Source organism: Vigna umbellata, chromosome 5, assembly GCF_029865625.1.
Source record: "Vigna umbellata cultivar VRB3 chromosome 5, Vumbellata_1.0, whole genome shotgun sequence".
NCBI classification, from domain to species: Eukaryota; Viridiplantae; Streptophyta; class Magnoliopsida; order Fabales; family Fabaceae; genus Vigna; species Vigna umbellata.
This window is the reverse complement of record NC_142169.1, coordinates 65,491,116-65,516,173: the sequence shown is the minus strand read 5'-3', so window position 1 is coordinate 65,516,173 and position 25,058 is coordinate 65,491,116. Positions and strand designations below refer to the sequence as shown.

Genomic DNA, 25,058 nt, shown 5'->3' with positions numbered 1-25,058 from the left:
ATGGCATATTGTGTCTGGATTTATGTTTAAAAGTTGCTAAATAGACTTTACAACATCCTAATGCATTAAAGAGAGAAGTGGTTTATTGAATTATTGATAATATCATTTTTATTTTATTTTTGTCAAACAAATTAATAAACATTGATCGAGTGGTTACATGTGTACAAGGATGAGATAAAGTTTGTATCCATTGGGTATAATGAGTATTATATATGTTTTCACTTTAAAAATAGAAATTAGTTACATTGACGTTATAATTTTAAAAAATAACAAATTAATAAGATATATTTATATTATATAAGTGAATAAAAATTTTATTATATAAATTAATTTTGTAAAGATTAATTTAGATTTAAAGTTTATTTTTTAACATAATATTATAGTTATGAGTTTGAAATTATTTTAGCAATATTTGTTATTTATTGAAATTATCGTGTATTATTAAATTATTTATTAATATGTAGTTCTAAATTTGAGATATATATACATATTGAAAATTTCATATATAAATTTCAACTGTTTTGTAGATTAAATTAAATTTGCTACAATTTTTTAACAAATTTTAAAGTAATTATAATTATACATCTGTATCTTTAAATAATTTGATAAATTGGACACATTTAAAGATATGTAATTTTATGTCCATAATTAATTAACTTTCCACTATATTGTTTAACAAATGAAGATAATTTCTAGATAATTTTAACCAAGGCAATATTTCATAGATCTCTTGACTTGAGTATTCTACCACACTAATGTTACAAAAATGACCAACAATTGATATCAAGTAAGCTTAAACATTGCATCAACTTAAAGATGAAAAGTTAGGCTGGATCATTATCTTATCATCAATTTGAAGAGACAGGTTGATATTTCCAACCCTTTTAATATACTAACTCTTTTTATATATAAATAATAAATTGGTTTATTTTATTTTGAAATAAAATTGTTATAAATTTGAATTATATTGTTTGAAATAAGCAAATATAGTATTTGTAATTTAAATTATAAATACTAACTAAGTTTCAAACATTAATTATAACTGAGCACATAAAAATATCAATTATTTCTGGTATTTAATTAGAGACATGATTGATTTAAAAGAGTTAAAAGCCTACAAAAACATTAAAAATAATTAACGATTATATATATATATATATATATATATATATATATATAATTAAAAGTTGAAAAATGTAACTTAAAAAAAGTTGGGTATGGAAAGGTTGATAAAAATGAAAAAAAACAAGTATTTACAAGTTTGGAAAGAAAAAGCGAGAAATGAGACCAATTAACTAAGTCAATCTTGAGGCTTTCGAATATTTTAAATTAGTTGTCTCGTTCTTGATAAATCTTTTAAGTTTACAATTGAAATAAGCAACTTATTAATTTTTGTTTAATTTGAGAAAGTATTATTGATCTTAGTAGTATGAGCGAAACATTGATCAATATTACTGCTAGTGCAAGGTGCAGAACTATTATCACAGTGTTGAAGCATATAAAAGTGTATTTAATGGAAAAAATGAGCTAAAGATTGTTTCATTCATATGAAACATCTTGCTAAGTATTAAAAAAAAAACTAAACAAAAAATTAGGCATCACTAAATTTTGAATATCAAGATAATAAACATATACTTAATTATTAACATTAAATCATTCTTACTTAGTATGCTAGTTTATTTACTCTAATTGTTAGTAAGAGGAAATACTATTTGAAGCAAGGTATGTCTGTGTCGTTGGTGATAATTTTGTTTAATACTTATAAATGAGATAATGCAGTTACATAAAATGAATATAAACTAACATCCCTTCGTGCCATTGAAATCACTGGTACAAATATTTTATAACATCGTTGGTTATTAACGTTGAATTTAAAAATGTTAATATTCGACGTTAAACAATATTTTTGTCTTTTTTTCAAATTTCATAAAACATTAACTATGAACGTATACTATCAACAATAAACATAATAACAAATAACAAACAAGTTCAATCAAACAACAACAAACAAGTTCAATGAAACAACAACAAACAAGTTCAACGAAAAACAACAACAAACAAGTTTAACAAATAAGTTTTTCCAAAGGAAAATTAACCTTCAAAAGGTGAATTCGTCAGAATAAAGTGTTTCCACCAGTGAGAGAGAATCATAATGCGCCTATGAAGGACAAGAACACGAAAATAATCGGTCAAAAGAAACGAAAATTATACATAAAGTAGTTAATTAACATGCATTTGTATCAAATGAAAGATTACATATGATGGTGGTCAAACTTCGTTCGAGAAAAGTTTGAGAAGAGAAGAGGGTCTCGCGCGCTAAGATAAAGGGAATAAATTTTCAATCTCCCACTCAAATTAAAAAGGGGAAACTTTTGGCTGACAAATGATACCTCGAAACTCCCACAAAATTTGACTTATATATATATATATATATATATATATATATATATATATATATATATATATATATATATATATGTGTGTGTGTGTGTGTGTGTGTGTGTGTGTGGTTTAAAAGAAAAAAAGAATTAAAAATGGGTCACTTTTTGGCTTCTGACCGACAAATAATACGTCCAAGCCCTCACAGGATTCGACATATTATTTGTTGTTTAAAAGAAAAAAGAAGTGATGACTTACAAATATTACGTCCAACCCCTACAGGATTCGAGTACTATTGATGGTTTAAAAGAAAGAAGAAAAATAATGACACGTTGGTTTAAATAATTACGATCATAGAAGGTCGAATTGTATGAGGTTTCGACGTTCTACAATTGCATTAATTTACAAAAATATCATCGATCATTTTAACTTTAAATATTCAGTGGTTAGACGTTGAACGCATGATGTTATATTGCACTAGTGAATTGGGCCAAAGTTCATGAACAGATTAAACTTATTTAATACTTTATTATTATAGAAAAGGGACATAAAACATTAATCTTTTAAACCACACATGATAAATGAAAGAGACATAAAGGATTAAACCAGGAAGAACGGTAAAGAAAAATAGACATTGGTATTTTTAATACTTTAATTAAATTTAATCTAACTCAATCAAACTCATAGTTTGTTTGAGTTGAACATTAAGTGACAGTTTTTTTTCTTCAAATTTAACCATTTTTTTAATTTATAAACTTTTTCTAATGGTTTTTAAAATTAAAATAACTATTTTAATAAACAAAATAATCTAAGAAAAACATTACCTATATTAAAATTATAATAATAATCATTATTTAGTTTTAAAATTATAATAGTAATAAATTTATTATTTTTTTTATAAAAAAAAGTGAACTTCACATAAATTATGAGCATGTGTTTTCAGTAATGTTTTATGAAAGGGTGTTGCTCCCTCCACCACCTCAAGTGCTCCTGCACTTCTCCATTATTTTCTTTTATTCCAAAAATACTCTACACCTCCCTACTATTTTCTTTTATTCCAAAAATACCCTACACCTCTCAACTATATTCAACAATCTTTTTCTTTCTCTCTCCATATTAATGGAGCATTCACATGGCTCAGATTTAAACTTGTGATATATTGTAAAATTTTATTTACACTTTCCCTTAAATAAGTTTGATTCAATTTTATTTTCACTGTTCAATATATATTTTTTTTCTTCAAATTACTTAATAAATGGTAAAATTTTATTCTAAATTTCTAGAAAAATGTTTATATATATATATATATATATATGTGTGTGTGTGTGTGTGTGTGTTTTCTTTTATATTTAATATCTATAATTTTTAACATTATATTATGTTTTAACTTACCAACATGTTTGACTCAAATAACTTGAATAAAGTATTTAATTTATTAGATAAATAATATAAAAATATTATTAAATACTTAAAATATAAAAGAAAAGTTATTTGTTAAAGATTTGGAATTTATTTAGTTCTTTCGTCGTTATAAAGTTAGTATATAATAATAATAACAATAATATATTATTTACTATTAATATTATTATGTTTATTATTTTGTATTTGCATCTAACTTTTAAATGGAAGTGGTAGAAGCACTAGTATTCTAATATTGAAGTTTCCTCTGAATTTTATATTTTGGCTCCATTAAGGCAGAGAGAGAAATAGAAAGATTGTTGAAGATAGTGGAGATCTATAGGGTATTTTTGGAAAAAAAAAATAGTAGGAAGCTGTAGAGTATTTTTGGAATAAAAAAAATAGTGAGGAGATGCATAAACACTTGGATAAGTGGAGGGAACAACACCCTTTATGAAAAAAAAACCCTCTTTTATTAAACATATCTGAATAACATATTGTCATTATTTAATTTTTGTATTTTAACAAAGTCTTGTCATGACAGAAATGTTGTATATTTGAACGTGGTTAAGCAGCTCAATGAAAAGTTGCTGTTTTCATATTGTGAAGAACTTCAAATATGAGTACTGCAAAAAATGAAAAAAGAAGGTAAATGGATGATTATGCGTTGGTGCTTTATAGGGTGGAGGAAAAACGTTGAAGGTGATGACAATGTCGTATTCAATTATAAAAACAATGATATCTTCACTATTGAGAGTGCAGAGAGACAAAAATGGGGTGCAGAAAGAAACACTACTAAATTTTATTATTCTGGGCTTTAAGCCCGAGCTTTTGCAATACAAGTTACTGTATAAAACAAATGAACAAGTAGATTTTACAGGGTGAAACTGGATCCTATCCAAAAGAAACACCTATATTTAAAATACGACTTTCTAGTGTAATAATAACTTTCATACTATAACTAACTCGAAGTTATTTTTGTATGATTTTTAAAAACTATTGTTATAAAAATGAACATATTATTATATAAATGATAATTTGTAATTGAATAGCAGCGTGAGAGTCTCATAATTGTTTAGCAAATGAGTTATAAAGCAATTTCCCACTCAATCTTAAGTTGGTTTATAAGACACTACATATCTGTCTCCAATTATTAAATCATTGAAGAGTTCACATGATTTAGTTATGGTTAATGATATCGCCTCTATTATTCACAGTTTCATTCATCATCAAGCAAAGTTGACACTCTCGGTAGATGTGAACAACGTGAGAAGCAGACAAAGTCAAAGGAGAACATATATATAAGATCATGTGTGCCAAAACAAACATAATAGGAGGGCGTATTCGGTGGGAAATACACACACACATGGTTTGGGAATACGAAATACGAAGTACAACAGAAGCAATTAGTGTTAGCAAGTTGTTTATAAAAACTTGACATGATTGTGTTTTGGTATAGGAAAAGAGAAAAAGATGAAAACCAAGAAGGAGGGCAAGGTATACCAAACCATCGAAAGTTCGTTCCTATTCTGTACAATTTTGATGACAGTGACTTAAAACACAAAGAAGGTAAAAGGGTAAGAGAGAAACTGAGAAATTAAATGCGTGAATATACTAAAGGGGGGCAATGTAGATATCGATTAGTGAGTTTAGCAAATGGTTATTGTTTATACAAAATGATAATGGTACGTAATAATTAAAGCGTGTGGTTGATGTTAGAACATACATATATATATATATATATATATATATATATATATACACATACATATATATATATATATATATATATATATATATATATATGTATGTATGTATGTATAAATATATAGCAGAATAGAAGAAAAGAATTAGGAATAGTACAAGAATGAAAAGTTTTCCCTTGTGGTAAAAGGTTGTCTACACCTGCAGTCCATTATTAATTTCCCGTAGCATGCTAAAATCTAGTGCGATAAAGAACAGACCATGTGTGAGGTGCAACTGCAACTGTACTGTTGTAGGTGAGGCTCAATAAATACCACTCTCCTTCTCTCTCTCTCTCTCTCTCAAATCTCAATGTGCAAAATCTTATTCTCACTCATCAATCACTATCCAAATTAAGACCATGTGGTTGCTTATGCCAAGTCTTCGACGTAAATGGCAATGGCCTTGCATGGCTGCCCAAGTCATTCCCCAATCCAACCTTAGAGACAAAATCTGTAAAATCATACTCCTAAATATGGATCCACCTATTCATCTAAAAACAACATTTACTCACCTCTCGTTCCACTTAAGTCCATGCTATCATACCTCTCATTGCCTGTCACCATCACAGAACCACCCTTCGTTTTTATCATTATAATTCTTGTTATTATTACTATTTCTATCTTTCCTCCTATTTCACCACTTCCCATCACACACAACAAGCCTTGCCATTTCTTTTATCTACAAATTAAGGTAAATTCAGTTTCATAACTTGCTTGGTTACTCTAAAATAATGATGCCTTTGACATTTAAATTTTGTCTGGAATCAGTTTTATAAGAAGACTCGACTGTCAAAAAAGCAGACGGCTTTTAAGTTGTTTCTGAGAACTCGGTTTTCAAATCTAAGTTTAACCCAAACTAACGTGTGCAAGCTTTTATCGAAACATGTACTTGGTTATTGTTTCTTGTGATCCTTCCGAATGCTCTTTGGCAGTAAAGTGACATGTCAAAAGAAATAACGGTTAAAATCACAGGAACATGATCGTAAGGGTGATCACATTTTTAGGCTTTGAAGAAGGGCAAACAGCAAGAATAATTTTGCCTGGAAAAATAAATGAAGTGCAGAAATGGAAGAAAAAAACAAGAAACCTGGTTGAACGTGGTGTATCGGTATCCAAAGGGTTCTCTGGTTTGTTTTGGTATGATTAGGAGTTTTTTATAGCCCATTTTTAGAGTACTATAGTTACCACTCTAGTTATGTCCAAGTAAAAAGTAAAACCCTGATCATGGTTAAGGAGCTCAAGTATATATATATATATATATATCAACCACTTGTACTAACAACTTTCGATAAATTATCTGTTAGAGGAGGAACTTGTGTTGAATTTCTCATGATTATACGTGAATTGAAATTTGTGTTTCTGGTTTTGTTCATAGAAATAAATAGATGAGTCCATGTTAAAATCTGTGTACATTTTAGGAGAAATAGACACATTTTGGTATGACATGATCATGTGAAAATTATCCATTCCCAGTTCTCTGCTTGCTTTTTCTTCTTTTCACTTAATTGCTGTTAAAGTAAGGTATGCATTATTTAATCAGAAGAGTTCTACTATTGGTTTCAAACACGACATATATGAATACTTTCCTTTTTAAGGCACATTCAAATGCACCAAAGACCACTCAGTTTTCATTTCACACAAGTTTGGCACCAAACACTTAAAACAAGAAGACCCCAAACTTCTGCCACTCCAACTGAATTCCCCAGGAAACAGATTTTAAACTTTATTTTAACAAATAATGACCCATCTATCAGATGTAATTAACTTCTCTCCCAAATGTTAAACATTGAATACACAAATGTCTAGAATACTACTTACAAAAGGATGATATTCTTCTTTTGAACTAATTCTTGTGAATAAGTTAAACTTCATATCTAAAGCCTATTAATTGTACAGGGGTTTATCCAGATTTAAATTAAGACAGATTTTAATGGTAAATAACATTGAGAAGGAAGATCCCCTTTAGTAGAAAAAGGTATAAAACTTTAATATATTATTAAAGCACTGGAGTTTTACTTTCATCTAGTTTATAGGAACTAGTAAAAATAGCTTATAAGTTACTCCAATTAATTATTAACACATTACTCATTATAAGTAATTCACTCATTTTTAATTCAAATAAGTTTTTCTAAGATTAGATAAAACTATTTCCATGATGTCACATTTCAAAGAGTTACAATGCGTTTGAACGTAGTTTTTTTTTTTTTAATTTAAAAGTAAGTTTATCTTTTCACATGCATTAATTTGGTAAAGAAGACATAAACCAACTTTGTCTTGCCGTGGAAAATGTGCAAATACAAGAAAAACACATATCTAAGACATAGTCTTATCCAGTTTTTAATACTATGATATGATAGATAATGTTGTTAATATGTAAAATGGTGTATTCTATCTTTCAACTTTAGTATGATGTATCATGTTATATTATAGTAAATTAACTGTTTATCTTATTTCGTTAGATAACAAGTGGATTTAATTGCATTTTGGTCCTTTATTCAATTTTAGCCTAACACGTTGTACAATTTTATCATTTTATCATTTTATGTCCAAAATGACATTATGTATTCAAACTCTTAATACTTTAGGTAAAAAGTACTTGTCATTTTATATTGAAAATTAAAATAAATAAAATTTATAATTAACATTTTTATTCTCTTAATTATTTTATTTTTATTTTCATTGTTATGATAAACCTATTTAATAACGGATATACTTATAATTGACTTTGACTAGTTAGATTATAATTTTTTATCATAAAAATTGGTCATAACCAAGAAAAAAAATGAGTTTAATGACTTAAAAGAATGAGTATAATAACAGTAGTATTAGTAATAATATTATAAATTAAAATGCTAATTTTGTAATGATAAAAAATAAATCAATCTTATTGAACAATTTGTGATTTTTTTTATGGTAATGAGATTATCAGAGGATTATTATTTTATATATAGTTAAAAAGGTTTTAAAAAGACTTTCACTTGTAAAACATATTTATTGTAATATATAGAATAATAAAACAATTTGTTTCTATATTAATTCGTACTAATATGTTATTTTTTTTATAAATTTTAAAGGGTTCGACAAATCAATGAATTATTATAAATATTTCATCAATATTTTTAATTTACATAGAAGATAATGAGATTATTAGAGGATTATTATTTTATATATAGTTAAAAAGGTTATAAAAAGAATTTCACGAATAACTTGTAAAAAATAGTTATAATCTAAAACAATTGCAATACAATACATAAAATAATGCAACACTTTGTTTCTATGTTAATTCATATTAGTATGTTCACTTTTTTTTTTTATAAATTTTAAAGGGTTTCACAAATCAATAAATAATTATAAATATTTTATCATTATTTCTAATTTATATTGTATATAAAGCCATTTCTTTATGGTAATGAGATTATGAGAGGATTATTATTTTATACACACTTAAAAAAGGTTTTGAAAAGAGTTTCATGAATAACTTGTAAAAAATAGTTATAATCTATAACAATTGCAATACATAGAATAATGAAAAACTTTGTTTTTATATTAATTCATCCTAAAATGTTCATTTTTTTTATAACTTTTAAAGGGTTCGGAATAATAGATATTGTATATTTTTTTTTATATTACATTGTATCCAAAGTCATTTTTTATTTTTATGATAATAAAATTATTAAAGAATTATTATTTTATACATAGTTAAAAATGTTTTAAAAAGAGTTTCACGAAGAACTTATCAAAAATAGTTATAATTTATAACAATTGCAAAATACATGGAATAATGAAATACTTTGTTTTTATATTAATTCATATTAGTATGTTAATTTTTTTTATAAATTTTAAAGGGTTTGACAAATCAATAAATGATTACAAGTATTTCACCATTATTTTTAATTTAAATTACAAAGTTATTCTTAAATATTTACTCATTTAATTTAAAGTTTCATTATTTTCATATTATTTATAAAGAAAAAAAATGATATTTTAATAGTGATACTATTTAAAAATAACTATTTAATATTAAAATATTTTAATATAAATAATTTTATAAATATTGTTATTTTAAAACACGCTATTTTTATAAAAAAAATTCTAAGATTTAGAATTTTTTAACTTCTCTCTGATATTTGTTATCCACTCATTAATCAATGGAGAAAAAAGTATTCCAGTGTTTGATTAAAGGTGGTATAATAATTCATATAAATTACATTAGTACAGCAGCTTACTTTCATCCTCTGAGAAAGAGGATGTTTCCTACATTTCCAAACATAAGTTACACCTAATAATGCACTTAATGCCTTTATTAATAGCTCACACTTATTTATAATTGTTTCTATAAACAAATTTGATATTTGACTGAGGAAGATTTATTATGCACATTAGAGATCATCAATGTCTGTATGTATATTGCTTTTGCATTGAAGAAGTTACAGTTTGGATTTTTTTTTATATAAGGTTATAATTTATAATCTGATGGGTATTACTCAATGCTTGAATACTAAATGTATCTTAATCTTACAATGAGATTTGGCTTAATTATAGAGATGAATTTGGATATATCATTACTTGAGGCAAAGGAGAAATAGACATCATATAATAGAATACGTTGTTTTTAGTCCTAGTTTTTAGATCGGTGGAATCTGAAAAAATTTATTGGTGAGTGTGATGATGAACGTGTGAATCAGGAGTGCCATTTTTTAGTGTAAGTCCACTTGAGAGGTACTGTACTGATGCAAATGTACCATAAGCCAGTTCTGAAAAGGAAATTGACAACTTAGCCCTTCTCTATAATAAATGACACTTAAATATTTCAAGATAAATTCTGACCTACTTCCTTCCATCTCTTCTAACTTATCATCGAAAGATTAAAATAAATAAATAATTAATTAATAGCATTTCATAACTATTTTATGTTTAACCCTTCCATTAAATACTTACCTCACTTCCAAAGAATTACATCCACACATCACATCAACACATTCTAACGGGTAAAAATAATCAATCACTTCCTGACCTGTTATTAACTTAGTTCTTTAGAAAAACAGCAAAATCTTAATTAGTTTTTGGTCTAATATTTAATGCTATTAACTATTTAATCATTAAAATTTAAATTTAAGAGTCCATTTAATATTATCCAATTGTCTTTTATTTATTTAAAGATTAAATTAGAAGGTTTATGAGTTGTTATTAATTTAGTCATCTTAAGAACTGGCAAAATTTTAATTAGTTTTTAAAAGTAATATTAAATGCTGTTAAATATTTATATATTAGAATTTAAATTTAAGAGGTATACCTCAAATCCATTTCATAGGTTATAATAATCAATTGCATGTGAAGAATAATAATACTGCATTAATATTGAAGAATAAAAGAAAGATTAAAAAGAAAACACTAAGAAAGCTTCTTCTTTCTTCCACACGTCCTTGGGAGAAACAGACAGAAGCAATGCTATTTAACGATGTTAAAGCATAACGTTGCTGAGATTTTGTTTATCTCAGAGAAAAGGGAAGGGTGTGTGTTTGGTTCCAAAAGCTTTAGAGGATAAGTCTAAGATTGGATGAGCCTCTCTATATTGTCTGTTTTTATCCTGACTCGGTTTCTCAGATCTATTACCACCCTTTTCTGCATTTCTCCTATCTCTTACAAATCACAATCCTTTTTGTCCATTGCCTGGTAAGACATGAGTAAAGAGGAGATTTTGAAGATACAGGTGCGTTCCTTCATCTCTTTCAACAATCAAGTCCTCACCTTTCTCATTTTTGTCTGCTTATTTTCAAGCTTTTTAGTTGCTGTGCTGTGTTTGCTTTTCTTTTTCTGTTGAGAGAGTCATTTTTTTCTGTATGAAGTGTCTGGTTTTCTTTTGCTTTTACTTCTTCATTCTAATAATTCCTCTTATTTACAACCAAATTTCTCTTTATTCTGTGTTGGTTCTTGGATTGCTTGAACATGCAGAAATGTGTTCTTAGAGTGAACATACACTGTGACGGGTGCAAGAGCAAAGTCAAGAAAATCTTGCAGAAGATTGATGGTATGTATGCATCTATTTCACTCTCTTAGAAAAGGAAAGAGAAGAAAAGGACCAATTTATGTTTCATTCTTGAAGGTTTTATTTTTATTCTGTATCTTGGAAGAAAAAATCAAAATCTCTTATCAGTATCCATATCTTGAATAGATAGTGTGCTTGGTTATTTATTGAGTCTATTTCACAGGGGTGTTTACCACCGAGATAGATGCAGAACAAGGGAAGGTGACGGTTTCAGGGTTTGTGGACCCCAATGTTCTCATCAAGAAGCTTGCAAAGTCAGGGAAACATGCAGAACTCTGGAGTGCCCCTGCCAAAGGAAACAACAATAATAGCAACAACCACCAGAACAACATTGCTAACCAGATGAAGAACATGCAAATTGACAATGGTAAAGGTGGGGGAAACAACAAGGGTCAAAAGGGTGGTGGGAATAACCAGCCAAAGGGTAATAATCAACAAGGGCAGAACCCCCAACAGCAGAACCATCAACAGCAGCTTCAGCAGCATCTGCAACAACTTCAGCAGATGAAAGAGTTTCAAGATCTGAAGCTGCCTCAGTTCAAGGACATGAAGATGCCCAACCAGAACCCCAACCAGGTCAAAGGAGTGAAGTTCAGTTTGCCTGAGGAAGATGATTTGTCTGATGATGAATTTGATGACGAGTTTGATGATGAGTTGGACGATGAGTTGTATGAAGATGAGATGGATGACCCTCAGCATCCTCTGAATAAGATGATGATGATGAAGCCCCCTATGGGTAAGCCCCCTATGGGTAATGCCCCTATGTCTAATGGGGCTCAGATGATGTTGAATAACATGATGAATGCTCAGAAAGGTGGCAACGGTGGTGGAGGTAATGGGAAGAAAGGAGGAGGTGACGGTGGAGGTGGAGGTGGAGGAGGACCTGTGCAAGTGCATAACATGGGTGGTGGAGATGGGAAAATTGGTAATGGAGGTAAGAAAGGAGGTGGAGGTGGAGGTGGCAATAATCATAATCAAGGTGGAGGTAACAAAAACAATGGTGGCAAAAATGGAGGTGGAATGCCAGACGTTAAAAACAACAAAAATAATGGTGGCGGCGGTGGTGTTCCTCCAAATAGCAATGGGAATGGAGGTAAGAAGGGTAATAATGGAATGGGTGAAGGGATTCAAGCTATGAACATGTTTCCAAACATGGGTGGTCATACTCCTAGTATGGTTGGGGCTAATGTGGGTCCTATGGGTAACATGAGCATTCCCATGGGCAACATGCCAATGTCCCAGATGGGTAACATCCCAGCAGTTCAAGGCCTTCCAGCTGCAGCACCCATGAACGGAACTGCCGGTGGTGGTGGTGGAGGATACTTCCAAGGTGGCGGTGGCGGGGGTGGTCCAGATATGATGGCTGGCAATCCTTACCAACAACAGCAATACATGGCTGCAATGATGAACCAACAAAGGGCAATGGGAAATGATAGATTTCAGCCAATGATGTATGCCAGGCCTCCTATGGCAGTGAATTACATGTACCCTCCTCCTTATAGCTACCCACCTCCTCCTCCTCACGAGCCATACTCCAACTTTTTCAGTGATGAGAATACTTCCAGCTGCAGTGTTATGTGAAGAGTAATGGGTGGTGATGCTGATAAGAGGGTTGTTCGGATATGGATGGAAAGTCCTTTCTAATATGATGATGCAATATTATACAATGGAAATGAGTTTCAATTTTAGTTTGGTGTTTCTTCAATTTTCTTCTTATCCCTTTTCTCCAAGTTAAACTTGAGCTTTTGGTCACATAAGGGAGTAATTTATAGATTTTATAATATTTTATGATAGTGAGAACTATGATATCATCATGTAACTGAGGATATGGTGATGATAGACTTCCGCCATGTGAGATGTTTATGTGTGTTTATATGTTGCAAACAGAAATAAATATCAGAAGAAAAAGAAAAGGAAGGAAGAGAATGGTTAAACTAAAATGCCTCTCTCAGTCCTTTCTCCGTCAAAAGAGTTAATTTTTCTCCACAATCAATCTTCTTTTGGTGTTATTATTCTTTATAATTTGTTCTGGCACGCACAGTAACATCATGTCCATTAAAGAATGGTTTGTGTTGCTTTTGGACATTATAGTATTTGACACTGTCCCTGGTTTCAATGTGAGGGAAATCATGAATGTTTGCGTGGTGGGGTGCACACTGAAGTTGGCATATTGAGGGATGGACCCAGCTAGCCAGCATGAACGAAGAACAGTGATTTTATATAGACTCTTGTGATAAGGGTTGGGTGGGGCACCATTCATCATCAGCATCACTATATTGTGATAACCCCCAAATTCCTGTGTCAGGAGTGAATTTATTTATTGCTAAAATACTGTTTATTTATTTATTTATTATTATTTATTATTTAGTCACCGCACCCACAAACCAATGTTTTGTTTTGCAGCACTTAATTGGTACCGGTACTGTCAATAAAGATTCCTCATAGAATTACTACTTCACAATGTTATTAAATCATAAAGAAAATCATATGTAATTTTTAGTTACTGAACTACATTGAGAGAGAGAGAGAGAGATTGATATTTTTCATAAGAGGTGCAGTGCAGTAGGGCAGAGTTCGGTTTGGATGCATTCAAGGGCAAGAGGTACAGAGTTACATAAACCCAACAACGAATTGCCTGTCTTCTTCGTTTCTGTTGATTTTCTCTTTCTCACTCATAACAATCACTCTGACACAACGGTACTCATCCTGCATAAATATTATCATTCAACATGAAAGACTTTCTTTAGTAAATAAATGTTAATCAATCTCATTATAATATCATTCATTCACAAATTTTACAACCTTATCCTTCTTCTTTTGCTCTTTCAATCTTACAGACTGCAGCGATGTGCTAAAACTGCCTATTTTATACTGTTATGTTCATCTTTTAAGTGTCTTCTATAAATGTTTCTTTCTTAAAACATTTTAAAAAGATGAAATATTTGTATTTAATTTTTATTAGATAATCTGTACTTCTTTTCTTTGGATATGTTCTTTATTTATTTATAAGACTCAAATTATTAAACTTTGTTATAATAATTTTCTTTCATAATCAGATCAATATAATGTTAACAAATTGAAAACGGTGAATTATACATGTAAATATCTTTTATATAATTAAAAATTACAATTGATATTTTAGTTGGGAAACTTTATTTTCATTAAAATTATAATGAATGCATATTTTTAGATATATCAATTATATTTATAATACAATTTAAAATATGTCTGAAGCTATTTTTTATTTGTTTAATAATTTATCATAAAATGTATTCAAACAAAGGATGGACATTGATTAAGAAGATCATGTGTACAAGTAGAATAAAAAAGAAGAATAAGTATTTTGATTGACAATTTTATAATTAGTTGTGGGAATAGTAGTCTGCGGCCATGTTTAATTTCTAAAATTAATATTAAGATGGGACAGGAGAAGAGATTATTTGAAAATTATAAATTCAAAAGAAAAATTGAAATGAATATTATAATTTTTTTTCTTATTTAGTAGTGTTAGTGACTAAAAAAATTGTATCATATATAAAATATGAAAAAAAAGTATTATTAATATTATTATTTATTTTTAGTGTTATCTATATTATTATAATTTTAATTACTATTTCTATTGTTCTATAATGATATAAATAATAGATAGAGTAGAAAAATAAATTTGAATAATTTAGTATTAAAATACGAATTTTGTAAATAATAAAATATATTATTAAGATGGTTATTTAAAAGGTTATTATCTCTTTAAAATTATTTTTTTTTCTAAGACTATAACATATTTGTTCATCTTTTTTATAATCAAAATCAAGACCATAGACTATAACAGTCATAATTAATCAGAATATATCTCTGTTCCTCTTTTCCAGTCAATTTATATATAAATTTTGTATCTTGCTAATTTGTTTTACGATAATACTTTAAATTAAATGGCATGGTTTCAGGGGAAAAGTTTGTTTTCTAATACATGTATATGCTTCAAATAAGACGTCACTTTATTTATTTATTATTATTATTATATAATGATTGTATTAAAATAATTAGTATAAATTGTACATTTTTGTACGTATATAAAAGAATGTTTAATCTATTGAAAATATAATAAGTAAGAATTATATTATATATTGTTTATAATTTACAAATTCAATATATATATATATATATATCTTGACATTTCCTATGTTAATAATATTTTCACTATTTTACTGTGTATATTTTAATATGTAACACAAATCAAAGATATTTGATTGTAAAGTTATATTTCACTATTATAAATTAGTTGTTGTTCATAATAATTTCTTAGACACTATGAAACAAAGATGCATGATGTTAATTAAATTTGAATTAAAAACTAATATACTGTTTATTTATATTGAAATAATTAAACTCAAAATGCACATTGTAATTAATAACATTAAAAGGGTACTTTCCCTCCTGAGTAATAAATAATGTGTAGAGAAAAGGAGAAATAAAGTTGTTCTGAAAGATTTATTTCTTATTCTTGTTGGTTGTTCTTGATTAAGTTGAGAAAATAGTTTGTTATGAACATGTAGCTTTTTGTATGGTGCTTCAAAGCCAAATTTAGGCATCAAATTGAGGAGAAAAGGCAAAAGAGCGTAGGTGTATGTCTACGTACGCGTGAGACAATCAAGTTAATCATAGAAGATGCAGCAGGTGTTCATGTTTTGTGCAGTGATGTTGAACACTTTTTCTTACTTTTAGTGGGTCCTTCCTTTTGACCATACAGAAAACCCTAGAGTTTCACATGGACCCTTTGCTATTTCAATTCAATGGACCAACTTGTTCTGCACTTACATGACTATCGTCTTTTAATCTATATGTTTAATAATGTATATTTTTATTTTTATTTCTATACATTTGAGTGATTCAAGTTTAGTTTATATGTAAATTTTAAGTATTTGAATTAAAATATTTCATCTCATAATTAATAAAAATATAAGAAGCTGTGGAATATTATCATTGATTTGTGTAAAACTGAGGAGAACAATAATATATAAAATGCTTGAACACTAGTTAAAACAAAATGAATTTTCTATTTTTATACATTTTAATTTTATCTTCATTATATTTGTTCGTGAATGTATATATGTATGTTATTGTATATTTCTTTTAATTATAAGTAAAAATTTAAGATGAGAAGTTTAATAAATAAGGTATAGTATTTGTTATTAAAATATTTTGTGTATAATTAATTAATATAAGTGTCATATATAGACATAGCTTAGTTCTTTGAATTTTTATATGAGAGCAAAAGCTACCAATGTCATTCAGTGGCGCCACCTGATATATTTCTCCTATTAAGTATTATTATTTTAGTCATTAGGTATTGATTATTAGTTTATTCAATTCCAGTAATTATTTGATTAGATATATTTAGGTTACTTCGTGACAAAGTTTCCTTCCAATAAAATCTAATAGAATTTGACTACTGATTATTGGTTTAGGTTTTGATTGAGTAATTTATAATTCCACTCACCTAATCTATTCACACTTTATCAAGTTTTTTTTTTTCTTTTTTGTACACTGTATATTATTATATGCTTAATTTGATGAGATATCCTTCTATTTTTTACTTGTGTCTTAATTCTCTCTTACTCCTTCATGTAAAAAGGAGAAAATTTTAGCACACTGTACCTCTGTTCTTATTTTCAATACTTTACCTCTCATCTCTACTGTTACTAGTAATATACATGTTGCAAATGAATTTACAAAGTGAATTATTTAGTTTAATAAAAAATATTTATTAAAATTTATAATAAGTATCTTCATTATTTTATATTTCTATATGTTATTTTTTATATATAAACTTTAGAATACAAGAAAAAGTAGAATTAAACATATTTTCTTGAACCAAAGTGCAGATGATAATAAAAAATCTCCACATCACCTCCCTGAAGTTAACATATTCTTAAGCTTTAGTAATCCTACAATTTGCAATACATATATATAATGTAACAAGGTTAATTATCTTAAATTTTAATAAGAACTATTTAGGAAAATAAAGAGTATATCTTTTATTTTATTTTTCTCTTTATTATTCTTTATCTGTATTCGTTGTGATTTTTAAATGGTTTAACTTTTTCTTAATATGGCATGCATATAATGGATGAGTTGATAGACAAAAATGAAACTAACATTTTGGTTGACCTGTCATACCAAAGTCATTAAAAAACAAATGTCGCTATAAAGTGAAAAATAAAACAAATCTCTTATTTGGTGATCATGTTTTAAAGTTATTACATTTTTTTTATACATTGTGTTATAAAATGGGATAATCATTGACATTCTTTTATGATCTTAGATAACCGAGTCTAAAATAATATAATTATAAAAAATTTAATTTTATAATAAAGATATAAACAAAATTAATTATAATTATCTATTATTTATTTTTATTTATGATACATATATTATTTTTTTTTGTTAGTTTATGATGTTATGTTAAAAGAAATTCAATAGAATAATCTTTTTTGAAGCAAAGTAATTCCTGATTATAACTTCAAATTAAATATTTAGATATTTGAAGTATTTTTAAGAAGTTACTTCTATATTACATTATTTCTTTGTTAAAGAAAATACTGTTTAAAATAATAGTTACTTCTGTAAACAACTTGTTTGTGATAATTGATTTCATTCAAACTCTTATTTGTATCTTCTTTCTCTAGAATAACTTTTGTTCAACATTATTCTTGATTCAATCCCGACATTTATGTAATTTTTCGAATTGATATTTTTAGAATTATTTTCTTTGTAACAAATGACCAATGAAATTGTGAGATGTGAAAAGACAAAGTATGAGATGAGAGTAACGATTGATTTTTTATTATGTCATAAATATTGTTATATATATTTTTTCTATTTCTTTATAGATCTGATTTCTCTATATTTTTTCCTTTTGATAATATATCCACTTTATTGTGATAATCTATTCTTATATCAATATAACTAATTTTCTATATTGAGAAATATTATTAAATACTCAATTTTTTACTTATTTTTATACTATAATCAATTTTATATTTTGGGAATTCATTCCAATGAGAAACCATCTTGAATAATTTGACAATAGATTTAAATTATGTGGTATACCAGTTTCTTTATTTGTTTGGAAATTATTGTTTTACCCTTTATAGTAAAACAAATAAGGAGAGTTAAATTCAAATATTTTCCTTTTCAATTTCACTAATTTTTTTAATAAATTTAACTTATTCCTTCCATATTTTGTTGTTCTCGTTGTTATTATTTACCATTCTTAATTTTGTTTTTGTTGTGTAAAACATATTGTTCGAGCACACTTTTATTTTATTATTTAATCCATTAAACTTAGTTACAACCCTTATCTATAGGATTGAGTATTTGTTTAATTAATATTAGTGCATTTTCTTGCTTTAATAAGGAATACTTACACATAAATAGATTATTTTTTAATTATTTGATCATGATATTAACAATTAATTTGTTGGTTTAAGAGATATTGAAGTTAATCCTTTTAAGTACGATTTTTAATGCAAAACCTTGTTACTTAAAAGAAGAGGTTTGAGTTGATCTCAAAAAACTAGCAAACATTTAACAAAATAAATAAATATAAAGTTAAACTACTGGTCTTCTTAATCTGATTCTTAATAACAAAATTTACTAATATCTGTTGAAGTGCCTAATTTAATATATTTAAAATATAATATTCAATAATTTCTATTTTTAAAATTTTGAATAAATTATTTTCTAAATTAATGTAAGGATATCTTATACAAAAGATTTTCATGTCAAGACTGAACTTGAAAACTTCAATATACAATAATATAAATACTAAAAAAAAATATTTTCTTAATAGTTCTACCCACTTAAACATATAATTATAACTCATAAAAGATACTTAAAAAGTTTTAAAAAAAATAAAATAAGGATAACAATAGTAGTAAAACCTATAAATTTACATTTAACAATAGACAACAATAATGTTATTAAAAGTATTTTTGACACTGTCTATCTTTTAAATCTATTATACATTATTAGTATGGATTCAAGCACATTGTGTTTCATTGGGTGTCTCAAGCTATCATATTGATCCATCATCTCTTAAAGTTGTTCAAGTTTTTGGACATTGTAAACATTAATATTTTTTAAAAAGAGGTTTATATAATTAGTGTTTCATTGGCAACATAAATGTATTATATGAAATATACCGATCGGAGTTAATGGTCATTCATGACCAATTATCAGGTATTAATAGGTCAGATTATCTTACGCTTTATAAATATATAGTATTAATTATTGATTATTGGGTTTGATTCCCTAAAAATAACTGCCACAAACTCTATAAATAATAAAACTGATGTCAGGTATAATGATCCTTTTCTATCCTAATAAACCTCTATCCTTTGGAGTTGATCGCGTTCTCGGAGATGATTGAAGATCAAAAGATAGGAGAGTAAGGAGAATAAGGAAGAACGACCGACCTCGGACCAATTCAACCGAAACAACAAACAATCTTAAAAGGGGAAAGTAGTGGTTAATGTTTCTAAGAATTCTATCGGATTGGTCTATTGAAAAAGTCACATTGATGTTTAGGAGCTAATCAACTCATAAAAGGCACAACATCTTGTTGGTAATCTTATTCTCATACTTTTGCAATCCAATATTCATTTCCTTGTGTGTTCTTTTCTTTTCTTATTTTCTTATTGTTGAATGTTTATTTTCATGATTTGAATTGCTAATGAGATTAACCTGAAATTTTTTTCTTTTTTCAAAGTCATATATCTAGTCTCTCTAGAACACCAATATCCAAACCTAGAGGAGACATTTAGTGAGATACAAATGACCTTTGTGTATTACCATTTAATGTGGCTAGATATAAAGATTATAATAATCAAGTTAGAAGAGTGTTCATCAAGCCACAAACTTTTCTTATTACATGACGTGTGGGAGGTTTCTCTTAGAAATGTCTCAATAAAAAATTATTTTTAACATCTATATTATCATTTAATTAATAAAATTTTAGACTGAATTATTAGTTTAATTTCCACTTTAGTGGAAAAGTTTTAAATTATTTTTTTGTTAAATTTTTTGTTTCAATTGACTTTTTGAAAAAAAAATATCAATTTGATCTTCAAAAATATAAGTACTAATAACATGATAGTGTTAATTTGTAGGTTTTTTAAACACTAGCACATGACATTGTCCTGTCAAGTGACACTCGCATTGTCACATGTCATATAAGAGACTTGACATGTGGATAAATTTTTTAAAAATAAGAAATTAAAAAAGAACTACGTATTGACAAGTGATATGTCGTTAATGCTGTTAGTAAATTTTTTAAAAGAAACTAATTGAGACACTTTTTCAAACTACGTTGTGACTTGATTTCTGAACTCTCATATGTTAAGGCACACACTAAACATCACTACCTCATAAAATTTCTCCTTGAAATTCTCTCAACAAACATATTCCATATTGTTGGGTCTATCGAGGAGGAAGTTTCATGTGGGTTGCACAAACACCAATAACATCCGAGCCAACTATATAAGAGATCGACACCACTCTTTACCCAAAATCTTAAGGCAATAAGTTAATGAGTCTTTCATCTTTTATATATTGTTCTACTTTCTCATTTTTATCTAATGTGGGACTTAGACTCACACTTGGATACCCAACACATATATCCATAACAAAATATTCATTTCCACACATACAATTATCATACTCACAAGCATACTCAAAGATTACATAAATCATTATCAAATGGCCAAGAAAAAGAAATAGAGTAAATATACACACTAACGCTAAGGGTGACGCTTAGTGTTGAACTTCTCACAAAAGGGGGCGTTCAACATCATTCTTCATGCAAAAGTCACGCTCAACGACACTCGTTTGGCACGTAGCATATAAGAATTAAATTGTTCCAAACTTGCAGTTAAAGATGACGCTCAACGGTACCTTACTACAGCTCAGCTCGAAAATATTCACAAAATTGGACAGTCAGCAGTTTTCAGCAAAAATGCTTCCAGACTTACACAATCAAACTTGTGCTCAGCACCACACTAGTATCACTCAAATATACCAAATTACAATGCACTCAAATTTGTGATTTAAGTGGAAGAAGACTTGATCAATTACTCAAAGTGGTATTCCTCTTCCAAAGAAATGGTTCAACACAGTTTTTGTACCTTAAACCTTATACCAATTTGTACAATTGTCCAATTCTTCAGTTCTTCCCGTCACAATAGTCCAAACAACAAGCAAAACTTAATTCAATGTTCAAATCATACAATTCAATTCAAGTATAAATATCAATCTGATATGCAAACAACATATCAAAAAATCAAATTTATCCAACTCATGCACACTAAAACAACTAATTTCTCTTACGTGAAATGCAACCAACAACTTGATGATCCCTAAGGCCCTGTTCTCTTGAGTGGATTTGAGGGAATGAATTTGAGGGGATTTGAGAGGATTTGAAGATAATTTTTTTTATCGTTTTTTTGAGCAAATTTGGAGGTAAATGAGAGTGAATTTAAAAATAATTTTTTTTAATATGTCATGTCAATACAATTCTATACTAATTCTCACAAATTTTATTTTCAAATTCACTTTCATTTACCTCCAAATTCGCTCAAAAAAACGATAAAAAAAATTATTTTCAAATCCTCTCAAATCCCCTCAAATCCATTCTCTCAAATCCACTCAAGAGAACAAGGCCTAAAAGACTCTTAAAAGCATAGAAAGCTCAATTTATCCCTATGATCAATGCAAACACGATCAAAATAAACCATTAGAACCACTGATTAACACAGACTAGCAAAAATAATACAAAACCTTATGTGCGAGCCAAAAATGCCACATGTAGAAGAGTAACCAAATAATAAGAAAGGAAAAAAAAATTAATTTATCCAATTGAAGAAACTGGTTGATTGATTTTGATAAACTCACTTCCACCATGAGAATATTCAAACAAACATTAATAGTTTAATTCAAATTCAGCCCCCTAATACCAGTTTTCTTTTATTTTAAATAAATAAACTAATTCAATCACGGACTTAACAGTTTCAAATCTTTATTAATGGACCTCTACCTCACTCATTCAACGGAAGTTGACGTGACAGTAATGCGGTTAACTTTAGGCAGTTTGATTACCTCGAAGAAATTGACCAAATTTCTATTGGGTTTGTCAGCAAAAGTGTTTTCAAACTTTGTGCTGATTTAGATTTTCTATTTCTTTGACTTTTCTTTAAACTATTAACTGTTTATATAATTTGGATCAGTAACACCACATTAACTAATTTCTTTAAATATAAAGCAAAAAATTTCATCAGAATCAATTCCATCAAATTCTAATTTATTCATTTTCATTAAAATATTTATTCAATATTCTAATTTATTTTATTTTCACTAAATTGGCTTCACTTTTTACTATTTTAAAAAGTTTATTTCTTTTAAAATGTATCCTAGGTTAAGAGGACATTTTATAGACATATATTCTTTTAAAAAATTAAATATAAGTTTTATTATTTATATAATTTTACATTAGAAAAAATAAAATTTCACATTAAATATTTTTAATTAGAATTTTTAAAATGATGAGAAGATTCAATTTTTAATTTTATTCTACTAAAATTTTTTATTATAAAAGCTACCAAAAATTATTTAAGATCTTAAAAATCAGATTTATTATTAAAACAATTATCTGAGTTAAATGTTTAAAACTTGTATATCCTATATCATATAAAAATCTATAAAAAGGAACTATCAAAAAGTAATATAAGCTTTTCAAACAGATCCTATACTATATATGAATGCACTAAGAGAACAAGTGTACAGAATGCTGCAAGTTATATATATATATATATATATATATATATATATATATATATATATATATATATATATATATATATATATATATATATATATATATATATATATAATTTTGCTTATGCTTTTTTTTATAATTTTTTTATTTAAAATTCTATATTCTTGTTTTAGAATAATAAAAACTAAAAGTGTAGTAATCTAGGTAGTCCTTTTCTTCTCATATTTATTCCTTAGTGTACAATTTAATTATATATTATATTTTTCTTCTATCTCTCTATTTTGTTATTTGTTTTTAATATTTTATTTCTTTTCTCACATTTCCTAAAATAATTTTAATTTGTGTATGCATATCATTTTTAGTTCATGAATATCATTTTAATGGAAGAATAATCCTTTGTAATGGTGAATTTTTTACGGTAATAATATCTTGACATATTTCATGATTTATACAAAGTTATTTTACAATTTTAATCTATAAGTTAAGATAACGAAGACGAATGTATTGTTTTTTATTATAATTTTTTTCACCAATTTTTTATTCTCATCCACACTCATAATTATAATAGTAAGAATTAAAAGTAATTTGATTAACCAACTTAACAAATTTTAGATAAATTTACTTTCTTTTTATTATAGCACTTTTTTTTTCATTTTTGTACATTAATTGAAAAGCAACTATCCATTGTGTCTATCCATGTGTCTATCTAAATTTATATTATATATAAATGTTAGATTTAATAGTATTTTTATTCTTATATTTATAATAATAATTTAATATATATATATATATATATATATATATATATATGTTTTTTTTTACTTAGTATAGTTTTTAAAAAAATATTACGTGATCATGATGAATACCTACAAAAGTTTAAAAGGAAAGTATGTTTGAGTTGGTCGGGACTAGTGAATAAATAGGGTAAGAACTAGCGTATGTTTAAGTTCTAACTAGGAAAAAAGTCTAATTAGGAAAAAAAAACAATAAAAAAGAGAGTTGAAAAAAGAAGGTGTTCATTTAATGGTTTTGTTGTAGTGAGAGTGATATTGTGTGATATTTACTCTTCCATGTGCTTTAGGATCTCTGAGATATTTATCATAAAACCAAATGATTGTGGATAGCTGCATAAAGTTGAAGCAAAATGATGCTAGTTGAACTGTTTTAAAAAAATTTGAAAAAACCATCAGAGGAAGCAAAGTTGGACTTGTTAACTAGTCTTTTGGGGCTGCTAAATGTTATTCTGCTATCAATCAAAAGCAGCAACTTGTTCTTGCTGTTTGCTGTTCAGAAAATGTTGACATTAGATACAAAAGTTAGATAAAGGCCACACTGCTTTTCTACTAATGTCAATTTCTTACCTTCTACTCCAATCTTATCAATAACTTACTAATTAAGGTAATAGTAATTACTATTTTTCTTTAAGTTTTCAATTTCAAATGAATCCCAACAATTAATTAAATTGATTTAATAAATTTTATAAATAATACGAATTAGAAAACTTGCCATGAAGAATGGACACGTGTGGATGTAAAATATGAAAAATATTATACAGAATACTGCAATCTTAAAAAATAAGATCCTGAATCATACCCTCTGAATCTTTTTAAGTCTGTTTCTTTAATCTGGTTTAAATCAACAAAAAAATATAAATCTATCT

At 27.1% G+C, this 25,058-nt stretch overlaps 1 protein-coding gene across 1 annotated transcript; it reads left to right on the top strand.

The window, feature by feature from the left end:
- The first annotated feature begins 10,913 nt into the window (after positions 1–10,913).
- On the top strand, positions 10,914–13,256 carry LOC124832549 (Heavy metal transport/detoxification superfamily protein). Its single transcript, XM_047306779.2, has 3 exons — positions 10,914–11,232; positions 11,475–11,550; positions 11,732–13,256. Exons 1-3 carry the CDS (start codon positions 11,203–11,205, stop codon positions 13,147–13,149), a joined length of 1,524 nt encoding a protein of 507 aa, XP_047162735.1. The 5' UTR covers positions 10,914–11,202; the 3' UTR covers positions 13,150–13,256.
- Positions 13,257–25,058: the final 11,802 nt, after the last annotated feature.